The sequence below is a fragment of the Homalodisca vitripennis genome, unplaced genomic scaffold (assembly GCF_021130785.1).
Source record: "Homalodisca vitripennis isolate AUS2020 unplaced genomic scaffold, UT_GWSS_2.1 ScUCBcl_1052;HRSCAF=4182, whole genome shotgun sequence".
NCBI lineage: Eukaryota > Metazoa > Arthropoda > Insecta > Hemiptera > Cicadellidae > Homalodisca > Homalodisca vitripennis.
In genome coordinates, this window is record NW_025777225.1 from 45,862 (window position 1) to 65,675 (window position 19,814).

Consider the following 19,814-nt stretch of genomic DNA (forward strand, 5'->3'; position numbering starts at 1 on the left):
TCTTAGGATCAATCGTGGTAAGCCTCGTATGTAGCACAAAAAATAATAATGGGCCCCAGAATAGATCCCTGAGGGACACCATGTGGGATAATTAACTTTTCTGAGCTAAATTTTCTGATGTAAACATATTGATCATGTATATTGGACACTGCATTTTCAATTTCAACGTATTGTTGTCGATTTTTCAAGTAATGACTCAAACCAATTTAAACTCTTTAATTACCATGAATACCTAATGTTGATAAGGTTTTTAACAATTCTTCTTCGTGTGACACGCTGTCAAAAAGCCCTACTAAGATCTAGAAAGATTCCTACAATTTTCTCACCTTTATCTACTGAGTCTATTATAGAATTAATAAATTCAATCCCAGCTGTTATTGTAGATTTCCCTGCCTGAAAACCCATGTTGCTCTTTGTCAAATAATTCACACTCAACCAAATAAACTAACTAGTTGAGTATAAAACCACCCTTTCATACACTTTAGAGAATACTGGAAGCAGTGAAAATCGGGCGGTAGCATGAGGGATCATTAACTTCACCCTTTTTAAAGATTGGGATTACTTTTTTGCTATCTTCAATTTATCAGGAAAATTACCAGAGATTAAAGATGAGTTTATTAAATGAGTTAAAAGGTTTTATTATTGTAGGCAAAATTTGTTTAATAATATTGATTGAAATATCATCATGACCTGTTGATAGTTTATTTTCAAAAGAATTTATTAATTTTACTAGTTCTTTTTCACTTACTGAGCTAAACTTGAATCTGTTTTTTTACAGGAATCATAAAAATTACACTTTTTTATTATCCTTATCGATTTTAGGTAGTACTAAATGATCAACTACTGAAACAAAAAAAATTATTAAACGTATTACTTATTTCGATAGGATCAGCTATTGTTTTACCATTATAGTCAATTTTTAATGTTTGAATTTTGATTTGATTGTTTTTTTACTTGTAATTTTATTAAGTCCCATACAATTTTAGCGCTATTTTCAAAATTTTTAATTTTACTGGTCAAAGAATTTTTTTTTTGTCCCTCTCTATGCATGATTTTAAATCCTTTTTTCTGGTGGTTTAATAACTATCTTTAATTTTTTCATCTTTATTTTTGTCTAAAACCTTTTTTCTAACTGAAAGATGTTTATCCTTTTTTAATCTTTCTCTCATCTGTCATCCATTGGTTTGTATCACCTTCCCTCAACGAAGTAATAATTTTGGGAAAACAGTTGTTAAAATGGTAAAAAAAAAGGTGTCAGAAAATTGATTATACTTAGAATCCACTGGTGCCTGATAAACATTCAACCAAGAAGACTCTCCATACAGATTATTCAAGAAAAGGTCCATATTATTCTGTGTAAATTTCCTACAGTATTTTCTTTAAGATTTTCCTACAATTGTTTACTAAACCAAATATTTCAAAGAGTTGAGCATCATGGTCTGAGATATGTGTTATTAGCCCTGTTACCTTACATTCTTTATCTTTAATGTTACTTTACAATATTGTCAAATAGCACTCTCTGCCCCATATATACTCGAGTTGGAAAGTTAACTCTGTAGGTTAAGTTATATAATTTCAAAATACTAATAAATTTGTAATATAGTCTATCCCTTTTTAAAATATTAATGTTATAATCTCCTACTAAAATTATATGTTTGTAACTTATGGGTTAAGATACTACACATTGCTTCAAATTTAGGCAGAAATCCGTCAACAAGGTTTTGTAAGGGTGATCTATAGATACATCCTAAAACAAATGTAAAATTAGGCAAAAGAAATTTCAGACAGACAGCACTCAAATTCTTTTTCGATTAATAATGATTGAACAGAAGGCATTAAAACTCTTTTGCATTTAATATTTTTATGTACTAAAAATCATTACTCCTCCGCCCCTGAAAAGGAAGATCTTGTAAAATAGGAGTTTAACTGGTATTCAGGAATATGTAATAAAGAAAAGCTCCGGTTCAGACATTTTATGCTCTGACAGAGCTGACGTCAGGTTTTTATTTCAATCAAATTTAGTTTTAAAATTTCAATTTTTGAACTTAGGTGTTGGACATTTTGGTGGAATATGGAGCATTTAATTTGAGGGGCTATCTGAAATATTTTCCAAGTCTGTTACAATGGTGGAAACAGGCTTAGATCCCTTAAAAAAAGCAGTGTCCTGTTGATTGGTTGAAGTTTGCTCTTCAGAATGTGGGTGAGATGTGGGTTCAGAGTCTAAGGAGTCATCGATTAGGGCTGGTGAGGCAGGGATTTAAAGTTCGGTCTTGATCACTGACAGGTGAAGTGTTCTGAAGGTGTTGAACAAGGAAGATGTTTTTAAGATGCCTAACAAAAGAGTGATGTGATAGTCCATTTCCACAGAGTCCTTTTTAGAATATTGAGGGTAGGTCACTATTTTTATGGTTGCACCAGTAGCATGTTGAAATTTAGTTAAGTTTGATATAAAACTGTGATTTGGAGAAAAATCAGATCCCCTGACACACCCAATGGCAGAGCAAACAAGCTTTTTTAGACCTCTTCTTTTAAAATCTTCCGTCAGCTGTTCAAATGCCAGATCATAGTCCAAAGTAGTTGGTTTATCATTGTATTTTAACTTTGTAATCAAGCTGTATACACTGGCGCCGCCCAATGCTTTTTGATAAGCTAAGTGATTGCTTATTACATCCGTACGTTTTGGCCTACCAAATTCTTCCCTGAAGGCTACCGCCACACACCAGCAGTCATATTTCTGTCACTTTCAAGATCTGCTGATATACTGTGAGCGAAAGCAATGGAATCATCATTATGGAACTCTTTAAAAACCGTAGTCATTTTTATTTCATCCACTGATATAGGCTGTTCCTCAGTTTCTTTGATGAAACTTTGAAATACCTTTCAGCTTTCCTGTGGAAGGGGTTGTAAAACCTTTTAAATTGACGATTCTTATCACAGGTATCAAATGTTAAGTTGAGTTTGTTATTTTGTTGGGAAGTGGAATCTAATGTTAAGTTCAAATCTGGTTGGGTGGTTGAAATTTTATCACAAGTCTTCTTTGTTATTGTAGAGCTGAGTGCTATTGATGCATGAAAGGGCTATTGCTATACAAAGGACATCTTTGCCTTGTTTGTTTAGGTGTAACCATGTTTTGTGTAATGTTCACGTGTCAGTAGGTTGTTGATGGGAATAAAAGAAATCTTCTGACTTTCAGCAATTTTGTATATTTTTTTTTTTGTTTTCATTTTGTATTTTTCTGATTTATTTGAGGCTGATCGTAGCGATGAGGTATAGTTGTTAGAACCACATTTGTTTCACTAGTTTTTTTAAGCAATGAGATTAAGAGCTGCTCAATCTTTTTTTCTTCGTTATCTATACTGTTAGTGCCACCTACTATCACAATCACTCATTTTTTACTGTAATTTTGATGGGAAATTGTGTCTTCAATATTCTTGTAAACATGTGATAGAGGTGCTCCAGGATACACATTTCCACTAACTAGAGCTTCCCTGTGACTAAACATCTTTTCTAGCAGTGGAACACAATTTTTTGCGTGGCTGTCACCAAAAACAGTAATTCTAGATCTTGGTTCTTTGACTGGTCCAGCCTGCACTTCCTCATGGTTTGTTGTATCAAAATTCTTTTTGCTGATTTTTTTTCTGTTTGAAGCGTTACTTTCACTTTTTTCTTTCGTACGTGAAGCTTTTCTCTTTACTTCAATTCCTTCATTCAAATGTGAATTTTGTTTTACTTCTGTGATACAATTCTTCATCTCATTTTCCTCAGGAGCAACTAGCAGGGAAAGCAATTCATCATTCATTTTATATCTATTGTTCAAAGGCTAACATTGCTCTCTTCTGTATTATTTCCTTATTTGTAATTTTTTTGTACACTAAAGAACTTAAATTTAGCTCCTTCTTTGCTAAATAGCCAGCTACTAACTGTTCAATTGCCAACAGCATAAAAATCCCACAGTCAATTGCATTGTTTTGTTGAGGACCTTTGACCTTTTCAACTGCTAGATTTTCACTACTTCCTGTTATATACTTCAATATTTTTGAAGCTACAATTTCCGCATCAGCTTGATTTTTGTTATTCATTGAATCATAATGGAAGAATGTTTTCCTTAGTTTATTGTAAATTAGCAAACTCCAATGTGATCCTCCTCCAGCTAACATTTGTCTGCTATCATTTATGGGCATGAATAGGAAATTATACCTTTTAATATTAAAAGGATCTAGGTACTCTTTATATTCATCAACTTGTTTGACTGCTTGTATAATAAGGGGATTTAGGACAGTAGTTTGCTCATTTCTTAGTATTTCCTCGTTAATAAGGCTTATATACTTGTTAATAGTTTCATCACAGATCCAATTGGGCCCAAGAAGTTCACTGGCCGTAACTAAGTCTCTAAGGTTAGTATCAGTTTGACATTCTTTATCTGTCCCAGAGGTGCAAAGTGTTTGAATGTCAACATCAACAGTGGATTTTTCCTTAATTTTTTCCAAGGGAGTTGTGTTAGGTTTTAAACTTGGGGAAGCATTTTTTAATGCAGCTATCGGCGATCTGTGGTTGTTGAAATTTTCCTTTAAAGCTTTTTTTCTTGTCATAATTACATTTGCCGTTTTTTTTACTGTCGGACTTTCTTTAGTTACGTTTTTCCTCTCAGAGTCACCCATTGCATTAAAAATAATAGGTTTAAAAATTAATCTTAATAATTCTTGTGCACTATAAGTTATTGTTTAAGAACATTAAACACAATATAGACATACAGTATAATACACTTGTTATCATTGATGCATACAGTCCTAAAATGTTTTAAATATATATTTATATATGTTCTAGCAATTCCAAACTGTTTTCAAATATATTTAATTTTTAACTGATAAAATTTCAAAAATATGAGAAAAAAACAGCTTGGCAAAAATCAGTCTAAAACTGATTGAGTTTTAATTTTAAAAAGTTCCACTGTAAAAACTTATCAAGACAAGACTGTAACTTTTCAACAAGAGCTGTCTGTATTGTTTATCAACAAAGTAGCAGAAGACAGCCGTCAAGCACAGATGGTCTGCCAATTAGTGGCGACCTTGACCTGATAAGACCTGTTCTACATGAACTATCTAGGCCTACCTGACCCGAAAACCTCAGCTTAATTGTGTCAAGTTAAGTGGTCAAGAATGCATTGCACTGTTACAACTGATTGATATTGACGAGCTCCTATATATTCAAAAGTTAAATTAACGCACTCTCCTCACTATTTCACAGTAAGTAACTATTAAAACTTAAACTTGTTGAGCACAAAATTACAGTTTAATCAAACTGTCAGCCATCTTGTCTGACAAAAAAAAAGTCAGAAAGAAAAAAAAAGGTAGAAGAAAGAAATCCTTAAAAAATAGCCTAGAAGTGCTGATCATTTTGCACAATATATGTATAAAAGAGAAGTACGGTAATCATTATTGGTGGTGATCCATTCGAGCATTTTTTAAATACTGTCGCACATGTCTACCTTCTAGAGTGAAGTACTATGCGACTCAAGAGTAGACTAATAAGTTTAGTTATTTTGTTCAGTTTGAAATAAGTACATTTCTATCACATATAAAATTATAGATTCTCTATAATACAATTTTAAAAACCTAAAACTTAATTTAGTTCAACATTATCATTCCAAATTTCTTAAAAGTAAAATCGTCTATGGAAATACAAGGGTTATTCCAAAAGCAAGGTCCGATTTGTCCTAACTACTTGAATTTGGCACTAAGGACAACACACACATGCGTGCCGACTCCTGGCTTGCCTGGCGCGTCAAGCACTGCCATCAGTGTTGTTATTGTTGCTGTATTTAGTGTCAGTTTTCAATGTTTAAGACAATTGATTAGCCTGCCGATTGTGAAGTAAGGGCAGTGATATGGTTTTTTGTCTGCAAGAAACATTTCAGCAGCGTCCAAGGTTTGGTTGTCTATCAGTTGCGTCTTTAGTGGAGTGTTTATTAATTTAAACGTGTTTGTTTTTAAGAACTTGGCCTGACTGTTTGCGCTTACCATGTCAGACTCAGATTAAGAAGACGTTGTTAACTACTGTCAATACTGAAGACGGTGAAGGGTGCAGAGATAGCATTGGGTTCACCCTTATTTAAGCAACAATGTGAAATCTAGGCTATTTGTAGCAGCTATAGAGCTGTGTCAGTCGGATAGGAAGTTTAAATCTTTTTACTGAATGACAAAAGACTCTTTTCTGGAACTTACAAGACTGGTTGGTCCTTCCTTGGAGAAGCTGGACACAACCATGAGTGAATGTGTTCCAGCACAGGAAAGATTAATGATCACTCTGAGATGAGTTTAACAAGTAAACTTTATTGTTATTTTATAATTACATTAACATATATATATATGTAATAAGACGATCAATAGATTGTAACCATATAAATTGAGTAAACATATGAGTGTTGTGAAGGCTATCAGAAAAGGTTGTAAAAATCTTTTGCATTTCACTACATTGAACATGTGAGAAATGTTCATTTGTGACTCTCTTGAGTGAGAAATCGTTGGAGATGTGAGTATTGACCGTGTTGGTCCTGATGATCGTGGTTGTTGATGGTGTTTCAAGAGTCGTTTGAAAAGCGTTATTTGTGAATCTCTCAATTCTTCCAATTCTGGTATCAAGCTGAGCAGGAACATTTTAATCCCCTGTTGTCTATCAATGCTGATTGCTGATATCTGCTTTGGCGTTTGATAGTAATTTAGCCTCTTTGGCTCTGAAGTATTCAGCTACTGTTTGTAGCTGTACAGAACTTCATACTTTTCCACTGCTCAACAAGCTTAATGTTGAGTTCTTGATCACTCATTTTGAAATAAGACACTATGCGGCTATCAAAACACCATGTGATCTTGTGCAAATGAAACCGCGGGCCCACGGTTGCATGTGTCAGATTTCAGACTGGTTTTAGATTGTCAAAAACCGGTCGCGTCGTGTGCGCCTCCACACTTCAATACATTGTCGAGGTCACCAAATAGATGCGCGTAAACTGGTTTGCAACTGTGGTTGCAGAACAGTTGCTCCATTTGCGCTGGGCCTTCTGCTCTTGCTTTTTTGAGCGATATTATACGGAAGATTATAGTCTTTTAGACCATATTGTCACGGGGTATGAGAATGGGTTTCTCACATAACCCCCATGGGTTATAAGCGGGATCCCCCAGGACTCTGTCCTGGGTCCCTTCTTATTCACGGTCTTCATTAATGATCTTCCCAAATTTGTGCCTAATAAAAGTGTACTCTATGCTGACGACAGTACCTTGATGTGCTCTAACTTGCTCTCTGAAATTAACTCGGCTATGATTGGCTACATGAAGGTAAGGTCTGACCTCTGGTTTTACGTTAATGGCTTAAAAATTAACGAAGATAAGACTGAACATATTACTTTTAGTTTAAGAAATAACTCTGTACATAAATCTGTGAAGCTACTTGGAATCAACCTGGACACTAAGCTTACCTGGAAAAATCACACAGATATTCTTTGTACCCGTTTATCCAGAGTAATTTTTCTGTTAAAAAACTCAAAACTTGTACTAGCTTCACCTTGCTATTAAAAGCTTACTTTGCACTTTTCCACTCATACCTTTTGTATGGAACTCTCCTCTGGGGTAATTCAACTGGTGTTAAGGAGGTTTTTCTATGCTAAAAGAGAGCTTTACGCACAATTTTCAATATAGCCTTTAGTGACTCATGTAAACCTTTTTTAAAGAACATAATATTATTACTGTACCTTGTATGTTTATATTTCAAAGTTTAATGTTTGTTAAAGAAAACCTTGAAACACTTAGTCTTAGGAACTCTAATCATGATTATTCCACCAGATATCGAGACCTTGTTGACTTAGAATACTGTACGCTAGGCTAACTAAGACCCAGCAAACATACTTTTATGTTGGTATAAAATTATTTAATAAGCTACCTTTAACGGCCAAAGATGTTGTTTCTTGCACAAAATTTAAAAATGCTTTGCTCAAATGGTTAAAACAAAAAGCTTTTTATACAGTAGACGGAATGCTTTCTTGTAATGTAGATAATTTATTCTTTTAGTTTTTATGCTTTGTGACTTGTACTATTTACCAAAAGTATGTAGTATGTATTATTTTATTCTTTAATGTTGGTGTTATACTGTGTATATGTATAAACCATCTGATGACATTGTCAATGCAGTTATTGTGGGTCGACAATAAAGATTCTTGATTCCCCCGAGTCTGAACGTCAGTCAATAGAATGACATCATCGCCAGTCAAGGTCAAGGCAAAGCAAACAATCTCAACACGCAAGGTTATGGCGCCTGTGTTTTGGGATGGACAAGGAGTATTTTTATTCAACTTTATGGAAAGAGGGACAACGATCAATAAAGCCGGCTACTGCGATACCCTGACTAAACTTCAACGCACAATCCAGAATAAGCTACTTAATCTTTTGTCATCTGGAGTTGTTGTTGCAAGACAATGCCATGTTATTTGGTCTGACATTTTGCTTTCATTATTTTTAGATGGTTGTAAAAATATTGACGATTGGATATTATTCGATAATCATTATCTGATTATGGCAGTGGCCGCTTATTACACTACAGCCATCTCAAGAATGTAATTCCAATTTCTGTAATTGAAGAACTGGCTAATGAGTGGTTTACAGCAAAGAACAATTATAGAAATGATGGTGATCGTGGTGATGGCCCTTCTACTAGGTGTATATGGTCTTGAAAAAAATATATGTGATGAACGAAAAGAACTGCACCATTTGCAGTAAAAAATTTACCTTTAAAGTGGCTGGCTTTTTTTCGGTAGAACATAACACATTAGTGATGGAACCCTAAGTTATAACTAGTCAATATGTTTTGGGCGTTTTAGCAGTGAGTGACAAAATGTAGTTAGGACCCAAAGAGGTGAAAGATGGTTTTAGATAGTTTTAGTGGGCGTCTCACCTGCAGTATAATAAGCGGCCAACACCACAATTGAATTATCGATATTCATGATTATCTAAACTACTAAATACAAAATGTTAAACCAAATTACATTAATGATTAAACCAGTTCAACACTCTAGTAATCCGGCATATTTTGACAGGTGTGGAGTTGAGACAAGTTACTGAAAACTGTTACATACAGTATAATAAGTGTCCACAAACACAATCAGATTATGATTATCAATTATAAATATTGACATTTGATCTACAGATATTCATAATTAATCAATGCCAACTTTTATTTAGACTACTGACATCATTACCAGCTGTTGCTAGTGACGTCATTGCCACCTATCTTTATTTTGTTTCTGTAGGAGAAGACTAGTGACGACAAGAACAATTGCGATGAATATGTTGATATTGGCTCAAAATGTTTACATACACATTGAGCAATGTTTTAAATGATTACAAGATAATGACCTTGTTCCTTTAAATTTGAACTGTTGCGTTTGTATTTAGGAGATGAAAACTAGAATTAAAGGTGGAAATCAAATAGTGTTTGGATGCAAGAAAAGTAAGAACAAACACGACGTATCTAAAAACAATCTAGAGAAGACTTTCTTGAACATTCTAAATTTGGTATTACGAATATAATGAAAAATTATGTACTAATTTGGTTGAAACCAAACAAACTATGACCATTTAAGGAATGAATGTGCTTTTTACGGTGTCAGTACCTGCAGAAATATCTTGTATTTCAGATAGTACAAAACCCTTAAAACTTTTTTTAACACAGTCTACGATCGCTCAGTTGTCTTGGTCTACCCACTGTTAACGTTAACAGTGCCAGTGTTATCCTGTAAAGTGGGCAGAAAAAAATGATGTTATTCAATGCATTAAAAAAAGCTGGCAATAATTAATTGTAAAGAATTAAAATTAGAATTTGGTATCAAATTACAATAACGTGACCATGGAAAGGTAGCCTATGTTCATTTTTTTTTCCCTGAAAACTACAATTTTTCCTGAAAACAATAGTGAAGAAAAAATTCGTCGGCAACGAAAATCAAAGGAGTTACGATTTTTTGAAATCCTCTGAAAACTCTGTTTTTGACAGTACCTCTGGCAATTTTACTGAAATGATGCTGGCTAGTACGTTAATCCTGTCAACGATGCCTGCCCGCTGCGCACTGCTTGCTCTTTTAGAAAAAAAATTAACTCGAGCTTGCAAAAGTCGAATCCCAGATCACGTGATGCCCCTGATCCTTAACCCTCCAAGTGTTGTTCGACAAAATTTTGTCGGTTATTTTCCATCCTTAACGCAATAATGCCCGAAAGGCATCAATATAATACAATAATAAGTTATACTTTCCCCCCAGTTTATATGCACCTGTGATAATAATACTTGGCTATAAATGCCCAACCCATGAAAAAAAGTCCATTTTTCATGGTCACGGTATTGTAAATAAATACCTAGAATTTTTTTGTTGTCTATCCAATAGCTTAGATAGTTTTAGTTGATAATTTGGTACCTGATCAGATTGTGGTGGTGGCCGCTTAATAAGTATACTGCATCTGGTGTCTCTAAACCCTATATTTACCCAATAATCAATTGATTGAATTAGTTATAAAACACAATAAAAATAAAATAAAACATATAAAAACCTACCTCGACAACTAAAGATGTAGCTCTTGCATCTTTCAATTTTAAGATTTCACTAACAAGTAAAATGATAGGTTTAGTAACTTCCTCTGTGGAAACCTTTCTATATGATGAAAGATAACTTTGATGATGCTGATTCCCTAAAGTTCTAACCTGGGATGGTATCAATAATATATTTGTTTTCAAAAATCCTAATGCCTGGTTATTTTTTAAAAAGAATTCAGGTTTAAGAATTATCCTCTGTCTAAAACACATACAAATTTGTCTTTGGATCATTTTATAATAAACAGATCCAACTAATTTTATAACCATAATGAACTTTTGAATAACTTTTTATCACATCTGCAGACCAATGTAGATAGCAAAAACAAGCCTATCACACCTGTAATATTCAAAGTTTGAGGTTTAATGACCTGAATTTAATTAAATTTACTTTGGATTCGATGTTTAGTTAAATATAGGATAGCTTTATGACTAAACCATATATACCAGCTGAAAATCTATTCTCTTATAAATCGCTCATAACACAAAACACAACATACAACATTCCCCCTCTTGGGCCTTGTCAAATCACTTCACTTCCAGCAGCTGAATCAGAATATTGAAATGTCATTCATTGCAATGGAGATACTTGTATAAACTTAACCTATTCGTCCAAATACTTCAGAACTTCATTAAAACGTCAAAAATTATTTCATCTCCACAATCCACAACAGTTATAGTAACTCGCGCTTACGCTGCGGCTGTCTACCACCGTGAAGTTAGCGTCACTTTATCGTCCAGACCGTCTAGTGCATCAATGTTGCAGTCATCAATCTGAAGGCGTTAACAAAAATTCCAAAACTGAGATAAATTGTATAATACTAATTATAAAAACGATCTTTCACAAAATCAACACAGTTTTTTCTATTTATTACTTTCCACAAAGGTTTCCCATTAAATGTGTCATGAATAAAAATCCCAAATATAATACCTAAGTAAACCGTAGGAATGTATCGTAAAATGGACGTCCTCTAATAAATGCCACTCCTGAGACTTAACCAAACAAGTGCCCGCAATGAAACTTTGTACACAGATGCTCTGTAAGCTGAACTTTAATATACTAACGTCAAAAATGTGGTGTCGGCCGTCATTGGTCCTATCGTCTAAATTAAATGCTCCGTTAGACGGGCGTTCTCGAATAAAAGTCACTCCTGAGACTAAACCAAACAAATGCCCGCAATGAAACTTTGAACACAGATGCTCTGTAAGCTGAACTTTAATATACCAACGTCAAAAAGGTGGTGTCGGCCGTCATTGGTCCTATCGTCTAAATTAAATGCACCGTTAGACGGGGCGTTCTCGTATAAAAGTCACTCCTGAGACTAAACCAAACAAGTGCCCGCAATGAAACTTTGTACACAGATGCACTGTAAGCTGAACTTTAATATACCAACGTCAAAAAGGTGGTGTCGGCCGTCAGAGGTCCTATCGTCTAAATTAAATGCACCGTTAGACGGGGCGTTCTCGTATAAAAGTCACTCCTGAGACTAAACCAAACAAGTGCCCGCAATAAAACTTTGTACACAGATGCTCTGTAAGCTGAACTTTAATACACCAACGTCAAAAAGGTGGTGTCGGCCGTCAGAGGTCCTATCGTCTAAATTAAATGCACCGTTAGACGGGGCGTTCTCGAATAAAAGTCACTCCTGAGACTAAACCAAACAAGTGCCCGCAATGAAACTTTGTACACAGATGCTGTGTAAGCTGAACTTTAATATACCAACGTCAAAAAGGTGGTGTCGGCCGTCAGAGGTCCTATCGTCTAAATTAAATGCACCGTTAGACGGGGCGTTCTCGAAAAAAAGTCACTCCTGAGACTAAACCAAACAAGTGCCCGCAATGAAACTTTGTACACAGATGCACTGTAAGCTGAACTTTAATATACCAACGTCAAAAAGGTGGTGTCGGCCGTCAGAGGTCCTATCGTCAAAATTAAATGCACCGGTTAGACGGGCGTTCTCGTATAAAAGTCACTCCTGAGACTTAACCAAACAAGTGCCCGCAATGAAACTTTGAACACAGATGCTCTATAAGCTGATCTTTAATATACCAACGTCAAATAGGTGGTGTCGGCCGTCAGAGGTCCTATCGTCTACATTAAATGCACGGTTAGACGGGCGTTCTCGTATAAAAGTCACTCCTGAGACTTAACCAAACAAGTGCCCGCAATGAAACTTTGTACACAGATGCTCTGTAAGCTGAACTTTAATATACCAACGTCAAATAGGTGGTGTCGGCCGTCAGAGGTCCTATCGTCAAAATTAAATGCACGGTTAGACGGGCGTTCTCGTATAAAAGTCACTCCTGAGACTTAACCAAACAAGTGCCCGCAATGAAACTTTGTACACAGATGCTCTGTAAGCTGAACTTTAATATACCAACGTCAAATAGGTGGTGTCGGCCGTCAGAGGTCCTATCGTCAAAATTAAATACACGGTTAGACGGGCGTTCTCGTATAAAAGTCACTCCTGAGACTTAACCAAACAAGTGCCCGCAATGAAACTTTGTACACAGATGCTCTGTAAGCTGAACTTTAATATACCAACGTCAAATAGGTGGTGTCGGCCGTCAGAGGTCCTATCGTCAAAATTAAATGCACGGTTAGACGGGCGTTCTCGTATAAAAGTCACTCCTGAGACTAAACCAAACAAGTGCCCGCAAAGAAACTTTGTACACAGATGCTCTATAAGCTGAACTTTAATATACCAACGTCAAAAAGGTGGTGTCGGCCGTCAGAGGTCCTATCGTCAAAATTAAATGCACGGTTAGACGGGCGTTCTCGTATAAAAGTCACTCCTGAGACTTAACCAAACAAGTGCCCGCAATGAAACTTTGTACACAGATGCTCTATAAGCTGAACTTTAATATACCAACGTCAAAAAGGTGGTGTCGGCCGTCAGAGGTCCTATCGTCAAAATTAAATGCACGGTTAGACGGGCGTTCTCGTATAAAAGTCACTCCTGAGACTTAACCAAACAAGTGCCCGCAATGAAACTTTGTACACAGATGCTCTGTAAGCTGAACTTTAATATACCAACGTCAAATAGGTGGTGTCGGCCGTCAGAGGTCCTATCGTCTAAATTAAATGCACGGTTAGACGGGCGTTCTCGTATAAAAGTTACTCCTGAGACTTAACCAAACAAGTGCCCGCAATGAAACTTTGTACACAGATGCTCTGTAAGCTGAACTTTAATATACCAACGTCAAAAAGGTGGAGTCGGCCGTCATTGGTCCTATCGTCTAAATTAAATGCACCGTTAGACGGGGCGTTCTCGTATAAAAGTCACTCCTGAGACTAAACCAAACAAGTACCCGCAATGAAACTTTGTACACAGATGCACTGTAAGCTGAACTTTAATATACCAACGTCAAAAAGGTGGTGTCGGCCGTCAGAGGTCCTATCGTCAAAATTAAATGCACGGTTAGACGGGCGTTCTCGTATAAAAGTCACTCCTGAGACTTAACCAAACAAGTGCCCGCAATGAAACTTTGTACACAGATGCTCTGTAAGCTGAACTTTAATATACCAACGTCAAATAGGTGGTGTCGGCCGTCAGAGGTCCTATCGTCAAAATTAAATGCACGGTTAGACGGGCGTTCTCGTATAAAAGTCACTCCTGAGACTTAACCAAACAAGTGCCCGCAATGAAACTTTGTACACAGATGCTCTGTAAGCTGAACTTTAATATACCAACGTCAAATAGGTGGTGTCGGCCGTCAGAGGTCCTATCGTCTAAATTAAATGCACGGTTAGACGGGCGTTTCTCGTATAAAAGTCACTCCTGAGACTTAACCAAACAAGTGCCCGCAATGAAAACTTTGTACACAGATGCTCTGTAAGCTGAACTTTAATATACCAACGTCAAAAAGGTGGTGTCGGCCGTCAGAGGTCCTATCGTCTAAATTAAATGCACCGTTAGACGGGCGTTCTCGTATAAAAGTCACTCCTGAGACTAAACCAAACAAGTGCCCGCAATGAAACTTTGTACACAGATGCACTGTAAGCTGAACTTTAATATACCAACGTCAAAAAGGTGGTGTCGGCCGTCAGAGGTCCTATCGTCTAAATTAAATGCACCGTTAGACGGGGCGTTCTCGTATAAAAGTCACTCCTGAGACTAAACCAAACAAGTGCCCGCAATGAAACTTTGTACACAGATGCACTGTAAGCTGAACTTTAATATACCAACGTCAAAAAGGTGGTGTCGGCCGTCAGAGGTCCTATCGTCTAAATTAAATGCACCGTTAGACGGGGCGTTCTCGTATAAAAGTCACTCCTGAGACTAAACCAAACAAGTGCCCGCAATAAAACTTTGTACACAGATGCTCTGTAAGCTGAACTTTAATACACCAACGTCAAAAAGGTGGTGTCGGCCGTCAGAGGTCCTATCGTCTAAATTAAATGCACCGTTAGACGGGGCGTTCTCGTATAAAAGTCACTCCTGAGACTAAACCAAACAAGTGCCCGCAATGAAACTTTGTACACAGATGCTCTGTAAGCTGAACTTTAATACACCAACGTCAAAAAGGTGGTGTCGGCCGTCAGAGGTCCTATCGTCTAAATTAAATGCACCGTTAGACGGGGCGTTCTCGAATAAAAGTCACTCCTGAGACTAAACCAAACAAGTGCCCGCAATGAAACTTTGTACACAGATGCTCTGTAAGCTGAACTTTAATATACCAACGTCAAAAAGGTGGTGTCGGCCGTCAGAGGTCCTATCGTCTAAATTAAATGCACCGTTAGACGGGGCGTTCTCGTATAAAAGTCACTCCTGAGACTAAACCAAACAAGTGCCCGCAATGAAACTTTGTACACAGATGCTCTGTAAGCTGAACTTTAATATACCAACGTCAAAAAGGTGGTGTCGGCCGTCAGAGGTCCTATCGTCTAAATTAAATGCACGGTTAGACGGGCGTTCTCGTATAAAAGTCACTCCTGAGACTTAACCAAACAAGTGCCCGCAATGAAACTTTGTACACAGATGCTCTGTAAGCTGAACTTTAATATACCAACGTCAAATAGGTGGTGTCGGCCGTCAGAGGTCCTATCGTCTAAATTAAATGCACGGTTAGACGGGCGTTCTCGTATAAAAGTCACTCCTGAGACTTAACCAAACAAGTGCCCGCAATGAAACTTTGTACACAGATGCTCTGTAAGCTGAACTTTAATATACCAACGTCAAAAAGGTGGTGTCGGCCGTCAGAGGTCCTATCGTCTAAATTAAATGCACGGTTAGACGGGGCGTTCTCGTATAAAAGTCACTCCTGAGACTTAACCAAACAAGTGCCCGCAATGAAACTTTGTACACAGATGCTCTGTAAGCTGAACTTTAATATACCAACGTCAAAAAGGTGGTGTCGGCCGTCAGAGGTCCTATCGTCTAAATTAAATGCACCGTTAGACGGGCGTTCTCGTATAAAAGTCACTCCTGAGACTTAAACCAAACAAGTGCCCGCAATGAAACTTTGTACACAGATGCTCTGTAAGCTGAACTTTAATATACCAACGTCAAAAAGGTGGTGTCGGCCGTCAGAGGTCCTATCGTCTAAATTAAATGCACCGTTAGACGGGGCGTTCTCGTATAAAAGTCACTCCTGAGACTTAAACCAAACAAGTGCCCGCAATGAAACTTTGTACACAGATGCTCTGTAAGCTGAACTTTAATATACCAACGTCAAAAAGGTGGTGTCGGCCGTCAGAGGTCCTATCGTCTAAATTAAATGCACCGTTAGACGGGGCGTTCTCGTATAAAAGTCACTCCTGAGACTAAACCAAACAAGTGCCCGCAATGAAACTTTGTACACAGATGCTCTGTAAGCTGAACTTTAATATACCAACGTCAAAAAGGTGGTGTCGGCCGTCAGAGGTCCTATCGTCTAAATTAAATGCACCGTTAGACGGGCGTTCTCGTATAAAAGTCACTCCTGAGACTTAAACCAAACAAGTGCCCGCAATGAAACTTTGTACACAGATGCTCTGTAAGCTGAACTTTAATATACCAACGTCAAAAAGGTGGTGTCGGCCGTCAGAGGTCCTATCGTCTAAATTAAATGCACGGTTAGACGGGCGTTCTCGTATAAAAGTCACTCCTGAGACTTAACCAAACAAGTGCCCGCAATGAAACTTTGTACACAGATGCTCTGTAAGCTGAACTTTAATATACCAACGTCAAATAGGTGGTGTCGGCCGTCAGAGGTCCTATCGTCAAAATTAAATGCACGGTTAGACGGGCGTTCTCGTATAAAAGTCACTCCTGAGACTTAACCAAACAAGTGCCCGCAATGAAACTTTGTACACAGATGCTCTGTAAGCTGAACTTTAATATACCAACGTCAAAAAGGTGGTGTCGGCCGTCAGAGGTCCTATCGTCAAAATTAAATGCACGGTTAGACGGGCGTTCTCGTATAAAAGTCACTCCTGAGACTTAACCAAACAAGTGCCCGCAATGAAACTTTGTACACAGATGCTCTGTAAGCTGAACTTTAATATACCAACGTCAAAAAGGTGGTGTCGGCCGTCAGAGGTCCTATCGTCAAAATTAAATGCACGGTTAGACGGGCGTTCTCGTATAAAAGTCACTCCTGAGACTAAACCAAACAAGTGCCCGCAATGAAACTTTGTACACAGATGCTCTGTAAGCTGAACTTTAATATACCAACGTCAAAAAGGTGGTGTCGGCCGTCAGAGGTCCTATCGTCAAAATTAAATGCACGGTTAGACGGGCGTTCTCGTATAAAAGTCACTCCTGAGACTTAACCAAACAAGTGCCCGCAATGAAACTTTGTACACAGATGCTCTGTAAGCTGAACTTTAATATACCAACGTCAAATAGGTGGTGTCGGCCGTCAGAGGTCCTATCGTCTAAATTAAATGCACGGTTAGACGGGCGTTCTCGTATAAAAGTCACTCCTGAGACTTAACCAAACAAGTGCCCGCAATGAAACTTTGTACACAGATGCTCTGTAAGCTGAACTTTAATATACCAACGTCAAAAAGGTGGTGTCGGCCGTCAGAGGTCCTATCGTCTAAATTAAATGCACGGTTAGACGGGCGTTCTCGTATAAAAGTCACTCCTGAGACTTAACCAAACAAGTGCCCGCAATGAAACTTTGTACACAGATGCTCTGTAAGCTGAACTTTAATATACCAACGTCAAAAAGGTGGTGTCGGCCGTCAGAGGTCCTATCGTCTAAATTAAATGCACGGTTAGACGGGCGTTCTCGTATAAAAGTCACTCCTGAGACTTAACCAAACAAGTGCCCGCAATGAAACTTTGTACACAGATGCTCTGTAAGCTGAACTTTAATATACCAACGTCAAAAAGGTGGTGTCGGCCGTCAGAGGTCCTATCGTCAAAATTAAATGCACGGTTAGACGGGCGTTCTCGTATAAAAGTCACTCCTGAGACTTAACCAAACAAGTGCCCGCAATGAAACTTTGTACACAGATGCTCTGTAAGCTGAACTTTAATATACCAACGTCAAATAGGTGGTGTCGGCCGTCAGAGGTCCTATCGTCAAAATTAAATGCACGGTTAGACGGGCGTTCTCGTATAAAAGTCACTCCTGAGACTTAACCAAACAAGTGCCCGCAATGAAACTTTGTACACAGATGCTCTGTAAGCTGAACTTTAATATACCAACGTCAAAAAGGTGGTGTCGGCCGTCAGAGGTCCTATCGTCTAAATTAAATGCACGGTTAGACGGGGCGTTCTCGTATAAAAGTCACTCCTGAGACTAAACCAAACAAGTGCCCGCAATGAAACTTTGTACACAGATGCTCTGTAAGCTGAACTTTAATATACCAACGTCAAAAAGGTGGTGTCGGCCGTCAGAGGTCCTATCGTCTAAATTAAATGCACCGTTAGACGGGGCGTTCTCGTATAAAAGTCACTCCTGAGACTTAACCAAACAAGTGCCCGCAATGAAACTTTGTACACAGATGCTCTGTAAGCTGAACTTTAATATACCAACGTCAAAAAGGTGGTGTCGGCCGTCAGAGGTCCTATCGTCTAAATTAAATGCACCGTTAGACGGGCGTTCTCGTATAAAAGTCACTCCTGAGACTTAACCAAACAAGTGCCCGCAATGAAACTTTGTACACAGATGCTCTGTAAGCTGAACTTTAATATACCAACGTCAAATAGGTGGTGTCGGCCGTCAGAGGTCCTATCGTCTAAATTAAATGCACGGTTAGACGGGCGTTCTCGTATAAAAGTCACTCCTGAGACTTAACCAAACAAGTGCCCGCAATGAAACTTTGTACACAGATGCTCTGTAAGCTGAACTTTAATATACCAACGTCAAAAAGGTGGTGTCGGCCGTCAGAGGTCCTATCGTCTAAATTAAATGCACGGTTAGACAGGCGTTCTCGTATAAAAGTCACTCCTGAGACTTAACCAAACAAGTGCCCGCAATGAAACTTTGTACACAGATGCTCTGTAAGCTGAACTTTAATATACCAACGTCAAAAAGGTGGTGTCGGCCGTCAGAGGTCCTATCGTCAAAATTAAATGCACCGTTATACGGGGCGTTCTCGAATAAAAGTCACTCCTGAGACTTAACCAAACAAGTGCCCGCAATGAAACTTTGTACACAGATGCTCTGTAAGCTGAACTTTAATATACCAACGTCAAATAGGTGGTGTCGGCCGTCAGAGGTCCTATCGTCAAAATTAAATGCACGGTTAGACGGGCGTTCTCGTATAAAAGTCACTCCTGAGACTTAACCAAACAAGTGCCCGCAATGAAACTTTGTACACAGATGCTCTGCCAATATCGTTATGCACAGTATATTGATAGACAGAAGCCAAGGAAAGAAAGCAATTTTATTAATTTGTATATAGAATTGGCATCAACCACGGTATAGCAAAAATATTAGGTCCCGCCCAACGCAAAGAAAAGTGCTTAACGGTTTGGTGGTGGATTGAGTAGCTGCCAATATCGTTATGCACAGTATATTGATAGACAGAAGCCAAGGAAAGAAAGCAATTTTATTAATTTGTATATAGAATTGGCATCAACCACGGTATAGCAAAAATATTAGGTCCCGCCCAACGCAAAGAAAAGTGCTTAAACGGTTTGGTGGTGGATTGAGTAGCTGCCAATATCGTTATGCACAGTATATTGATAGACAGAAGCCAAGGAAAGAAAGCAATTTTATTAACCTGCATGTAGAATTAGCATCAACCACGGTAT

At 37.8% G+C, this 19,814-nt stretch overlaps 1 protein-coding gene across 3 annotated transcripts in view; it reads right to left on the reverse strand.

Moving 5' to 3' along the window:
• Positions 1-11,318, reverse strand: part of LOC124371206 (malonyl-CoA decarboxylase, mitochondrial-like) — a 36,941-nt gene extending 25,623 nt beyond the window's left edge. For 2 of the 3 annotated variants that reach the window (XM_046829536.1, XM_046829538.1), the window contains exon 1: positions 10,582-11,318. In XM_046829536.1, coding sequence (XP_046685492.1) covers positions 10,582-10,887 — 306 coding nt within the window. In that variant the 5' untranslated portion in view covers positions 10,888-11,318. The remainder of the gene's footprint in view (positions 1-10,581) is intronic. The other variant, XM_046829537.1, reaches the window with a different exon arrangement.
• Between the last annotated feature and the right edge of the window lie 8,496 nt (positions 11,319-19,814).